Genomic DNA, 6,000 nt, shown 5'->3' with positions numbered 1-6,000 from the left:
TCCCAGACAATCATAAGCTTCCTTCCCTGGGACTCCCCCTGGGACTATGCGAACGCAGCGGCCAAGTTCCTATAACGCTCTTGGGGCTCCTGCGCCCCGCCCCCAGCCCACCTGGCAGAGGCAGGCGGTTTCTTTCGTTTTTGTCTTGATTCTGGGAACTTACGTTGGCTGCCTTCCTGGTGGCCAAGCCAGGGTCAGGAACACAGGTCAAGGACACCGGGGCGACGCTTGGGCTGATTTGGTGCACAGAGGGGAGAGCTGGCCCCTCCGAGCCTACCCCAGGGGCCGTCCAGGATGAAGGAGCGTGAATTTAGGCAGGGCCACATTATATCAAAGGGAAGGAGAGCTAAAAGCAGAAATAATGTCAACCCAAGCAATGAGCAGAAAGATAAGATCTGAGCAACCTCCCAAGTGGTTACAGGTTCCAGCCACTTCTCACGGCCCTGGTCCAACCACCAGCGTTCTTAGCAAACGCTAAGAACCGTAGGGGTGGGTTCTCGGCTCTCCCTGCCGCAGCCCTGCTGGCCAGCAGCGGGATGATCCTGTCCAAACACCAACACTCGAGTAGACCACATCCCGTGGGGCTGGCCAAGGAGAGTGCCACCGGGTCACTTGCACGGTCCACATGGGGGCCTGCCGCCCCCTCGTCTCTGGGACCTCACTTCCCACTCCAGGCCCCCTCTGTCCACTCCCTCCCGCCCACCGGCCGCACTGGCGTGGAGGCTCTCCACCCTTCGCTAGAAGGTTCTTTGCTCCTGGCTCCCCGACGCCTGTGTGCTGTCTATGTCAGCCCCCCACATGCCCCAGTTTGTATCTCCTTCCCCCGTGACGTCTCTCCTTCGCACTCGTCATGACCCCACAGGCCACAGGTCACATTTGTCTGTCCCGTCTCGTCTGTGTCCCAGCGAAACGCCAGCTCCTCCAGGCCCAAGACCGTGTTTCTTCTCTCCTGACTGCCAGCTCCTAGAGACGCAGCGATGCACAGTGAGGACAGTGCTGGCTAGATCCGCCGGCCCACTCAGGAATAAGGTGACGGCGGGTAATCCTCTTGGGCCCCCAACGGCAGCGGGCTCCCTGAATGAGAATGTGTGCGCAGGGCCGGTCCAGGAAACACTGAGGAGAGTGATTATTATTCTGAATCCAGACCCAGCCAGCCAGTGTGAAGACGCCCCCCCCCCCCCCGGGACGCCGGGAGCAGTCACAGAGCCCCACGCTCCGATCTGGGACCCAGAGCTCCGTGGAGAGCCGCACACGGCCTTTCCGGGGCGCCAGAGGGAGATGATTGGAGAGGGTCAGACCAGATGACTGTAAGACACAGGGAATAAACAAGCACCGGGCTAATGAGCCATCTGCTGGGTGGTGAGATTCCCACACCACACAGCGCACCAGCCCCACGGACCCATCGCTGGCTTAGCCCAAACAGCATCAGAACATTCGACAACAAAACTGAACCATGACAACAGTGCTTGCTCCAATTTTCTGGGGGCACGTGATCACAACTGTGAGTCAGGTGACCGACGACAGCCACCCAAACGAGGCCACCCCCGCACCAAAGTTCCCTTGCTGCCCTCTATCTCCCCCTAGTCACTTCTGAATCAAGTCTCGTGTGCCCAGGCTCTGACGTGGCCCCTTCGCTGGGCTGGAGGCCAGGGCCACGCTATGGGGACATGAAGCCACACGTGCCCGACTGTCCAAAGGCGGAGTGAGGAAGACCACTTTGCCTAAAGACGATGAGCCCCACCTTCCCCGGGGCTCCAGCCTGGCCAGTGCTCCGCGTGGCTGGGGTGGGGGGGCCCTGGAAAGCCTGGGCACCAGGTGAAAACCAGAGAAGGCAAAGGAGGTGACCGTTGGCAGTGGTCAGGCTGGCTCGGGCCGGCGTGGAGGGCGGGAGGAGCCTGTGTGCACGGGGCCCTCTCTCAAAAAGCAGCACCCGGTTTTCACCAGCCCTCCCCCCATCGGGTTCCCACTGGGAGATCCCAGAGAACTGGGAGCCACAAAGGAGCCCCCACTGTGGTCTGCACATCTCTCGCTGCCTGAAATCCCTTCTCTTTCCCTCCTGCCTTTCCCACACTCCCTGTAGCCACGAACCAGGTGTGGGGAGGGTGGGCAGAACAGCGCGGAAACCAGCCCAGAGCCGGTGGCTGGGTAATCCTCACTCTGGCTCCAGTAAGGACAGAAATAAAATTGCCATTTCAGCTCTGGGTGCAGCTGGGAGAGGCTGTCAGTCCCGAGGATGTACGGAAAACTTAGGCGAGGGATGTGCATGAATGAGAAGCAACTTTTCTCATTTCCTCGTCAAATTAGGCGAGGATAGCAATCGCAGCAGGGGGAGGCTGAACCCAGGGGAGCTGCCCGATGTGAAACGGGGCCCGGGATTGGCTAACGACTGCAGGTAGCCTGGGGCGGGTGGGGGGGGGGTGCCCCCAGTCCCTGATGTGTTTGATTAGCCACCTGGGGCAAAGGAGTCACTATGGGCAACTGTCCGTGTGGGGAGGTGACCAGCCTGCAGCCAGAGGGGGTCGCTATGGGATTTTCTGGCCGGCGGAGGGGTGACCAGCCGGCAGCTAGAGGGGGTTACTGTGGGAATCTGGTCACATGGGGAGGTGACCAGCCCGCAGCCAGAGGGGTCACTCGCTATGGGCACCTGTCCAGAGCTCGCTTGGAGATAGGCTTCTCTCTTGGCCTGGTCCCCAAGGAGGCTGGAGTCAAGCGGAAGAAGAGGGGGTGTGCCCTAATGTGGGAAGGGAGGGAAGAGGGAGGAGGGAAGAGGTGGGAGGAGGAGGGAGGGAAGGGGAGGAATCGGGAGGGAGGGGGAGGTGGAGGAGGGAGAGAGGAGGTGGGAGGGAAACGGGGGAAGGAGGAGGGGGCGGAGGGAGGAGGGGGGAGGCCGAGGCCGGAGGCGGAGCACGAGCCTAGACGCGCGCGCCAGAGGCGGCGGCAGAGCCCGCACCGGTGCGGCGCGGCGCTCTGGTTGGCTGGTCTCCTCCTCCCTCCCGCCGCCGCCCCCTCCTCCCTCCCACTCCCCGCCCTCCCCGCGGCGGCTGGCGTCGAGAAAGTACAGTAAAAAGTCCAAGTGCAGCCGCTCGGCGCACAAGATGGGGTCCGGCTCCTCCAGCTACCGGCCCAAGGCCATCTACTTGGACATCGATGGGCGCATTCAGAAGGTAGCCTCCTCCCCGCCCTTGCAGCCCCCGCTGGGTGCCCCCACCCCTGTGCTCCGTGCGCGCCCCCCACCCCCCCCCCCTCGTCAGCACCGTGGCCCTGCGATCCCGGGCAGTGGCCCCTCCCCAGGTGAAGGGCGACGCGCGGGGGGGGGGGGGGGGGGGGTCGCCGCGGCGGGGGGGGGGGGGGACCGTCGTCTGTGCGTCCGCGCGTGGTGGGTCCGGGCTGCAGCCTCTGACAACTTGGGCTGGGGGACGGCGGGGCCCTGCGGGGCTGGCATCCCCACGCCTCGGGCCCCGTGGAAAGGGGACGACCCACGCGGGGGTATTTTTTCCGCCTCATGGGCAGAGCTTTCTCTGTAACAGATCTCATCCGGTTGAGTTTGCGTGTTCAGAGGGCTGGTACGTTAAGCCTTTCATTTCGCTCCAAACGACCCCGAAGCAGACACCGCGGAGCCAATGGGCAGCGATGGGCAGCCCTGGGGGATGTGGTCCCCGCGCAGGGATGGTGACCGTGGCACTGAGGGTGACCGAGTATGCCGCCGCCCCCCCCCCACCTCCCCGGCCAGTAGCAGTGCCTCCTGCCCAGTGGGGAGCAGGTGCGGAGGGGGGATGGGGGTCTTAGAGAGAAGAGACCCTCGTACCTGCCCCCACTCCCTCCGTGTCCCCTCCCAGGCAGGCGGTCACTCTGACCGCAAAGGGGGCTCCCTGAGGCTGCTCATCACCCCCCCACACACACAAAGCGACAGGCTCTGTGGTCCCTCTGCCCTTCTCTGGAGACATGAAGCCCTCCAGATGTCCAGTGACCCTAACCAACTTGAGTCTCATAGGAGAGGCTTCTGGGACAGACCCCCCCCCTTTGTCCCGGGCCCCTCCCTTTCTAAACCCCTGGCCTGAGCCCAGAGAGTCCTGGACCCGTGCCTCTGATTGGCAGAGAGGGACAATAAGAAAGCTGGCTTGGAGGGGGGATTTTCAGCTCTTCCTGAAGGCCCCGGGGGAGGGGGGGAAGCCACCGCGAGGCAATGACCCCCATTCTTCAGCTGCACATTTCAAGGAAGCCCCCGTAGCTGCCGTCTCTCCCCTTCTCTTCTCCAGGACCCCCACCCCCACCCCTGCCAGGAAGCCAGGGGAGGGTGCCCCCGCCAGTCACGGAGTAGGCAGGGGGCAGGAGAGGGTCTCTCCGAGAGATCTGGAGTGCCTCTGCCAGCTTGCCAACAAGCCACCCTCACTGCCACTGTCCCCATGTCCGTCCCGGGGACGTGAGAACCCACCCTTCCCCCACCCCAGCCCGCCCTGGTCGAATCAGAGAGCAGGGAACAGGAGGCATCTGCGAGGGCAGGCTGGCAACCCCCTCGTTTCATGAGCGCTGGGCAGGTGGTCAGGACCGGCCTCCGGCCCCCCGACTTCCAGGACTGGGCGTTCGCCGGACCGCTCAGGAGCCTCAACGGCCTCCTCAGAGGAAGAAGCGGCCCCGCGTCAGGTGCACGCACACGCAGCCCCACACACGCACTTACACGCGTGCTTCCACGCACAACGTGCGCACGAAACCATGCGTGCACACAGCACACACGTGCACAAACACAAACCCGCACACCCGCCTGCACACACACGAGCGCACGTGCGCACGAGCGCACGCTCTCCCGCCCTGCCGGATGAGACTTCCCTGAGGCCGGCCCCCTCGATCTTTCGAAAGAGGTGAGATGAGACCCTGCCGCCGGGTCAGCACTGACAGCTTCTCCCCCAGAGCTTCCCAAAGGTCTCCCCGAGAAGCTGGATCGGAAGCGGGTGAAAGGCGGAAGGCAGGTGTCGGAGGGTGCGAGGGGAGGGCTGAGTCTGGAGGCTCCGCCGGCGGTGCGGGCAGGCTGGCGTGTAGGGGCGGACGCACCTGGGGTGGGGGCGACTTCCAGAAGGCAGCCCTTGAAGGCACACCCGTCCTCAGGAGCGGGGAGGCCGTGGCCTCCGAGGGGCCCGATCTGCTTCCCCGGGGCGGCTCCACCCCTTCCCGTGGTTCTGAGCAAGTCCCCCCGCGGCGGAGCTGGCCTCCGCATCCGAAAAGTGGGACAATCGCATCTGCTTTAGAGACTGGCCTGGGAAGCCAAGAGCGGGCGGCCAGAGCGCCTGGGGCTGCGGGACCAGGGTGGGCATCGGGCGCCCACCCCCGGCTCCGGCCACGAACGGCCTCTGGCCGCGGCACGCAGGGGAGGGGAAGTGCGGGCAGGCGTCTGCAGCGCCTGTTACTGTTCCTCGACCTTGCTCGGAGCGCTCTGCCTTTGCCCTTGACGCTGTTGGAGGCTCGGCTGGACTTGCAGCCCTGGGCAGAGCCACGCATTTGGGGTTTCCAGGCACGTGCCGGAAAATGACAATGGGCCACTCACCGCACGCCCAGCAGCACCGTGGGGACGTCAGACGTCTCTGCCGAGAGCGTTTCCAGCGGTGTTTTCTGTGGCTGCGCCCTCCTTCCTTAAGGTCACAGGCGCCCGGTTGATTCTGAAAGGTCCCCGCGTGCTGGCCGTGCTCTGTCTCCCTTTAACCCAGCAGAGCTCTTCTCCCCCACCGAAGGCCGTGGACACGACCCCACGTTGCTTCCAAGGGGAAAGCGTGATGGGGGGACGGGGGAGGGGTTGAGGCGCGTGTCCCCTGGCGTTTGCGCTGCTTTGCCCCCCTGGTCATCAGTCCCGTGGCTCCGCCTTATTTCTGCCCTGTGCTCCGCGACTCACCCGGCTCTTGGTCACTGCACGCTCCCCCCAGAGAGGGCACAGATGCAGGGGAAGAACGCCCCCAGCAGTGACCCCCGCAGATAGAACCGGGTCCAACAGAGCTTAGGGGGATGGTCCGGAGT

General features: G+C 64.5%; 1 protein-coding gene across 1 annotated transcript in view; it reads left to right on the top strand.

Annotated features, from left to right (window-relative positions):
• The first annotated feature begins 3,011 nt into the window (after positions 1-3,011).
• Positions 3,012-6,000, top strand: part of PDE9A (phosphodiesterase 9A) — a 90,263-nt gene continuing 87,274 nt past the window's right edge. Inside the window, exon 1 of the mRNA XM_023238692.2 lies at positions 3,012-3,164. Coding sequence (XP_023094460.1) covers positions 3,096-3,164 — 69 coding nt within the window. The 5' untranslated portion in view covers positions 3,012-3,095. The remainder of the gene's footprint in view (positions 3,165-6,000) is intronic.

Source organism: Felis catus, chromosome C2 (assembly GCF_018350175.1).
Source record: "Felis catus isolate Fca126 chromosome C2, F.catus_Fca126_mat1.0, whole genome shotgun sequence".
Taxonomy (NCBI): domain Eukaryota; kingdom Metazoa; phylum Chordata; class Mammalia; order Carnivora; family Felidae; genus Felis; species Felis catus.
This window is presented reverse-complemented; position numbering and strand designations above follow the sequence as displayed.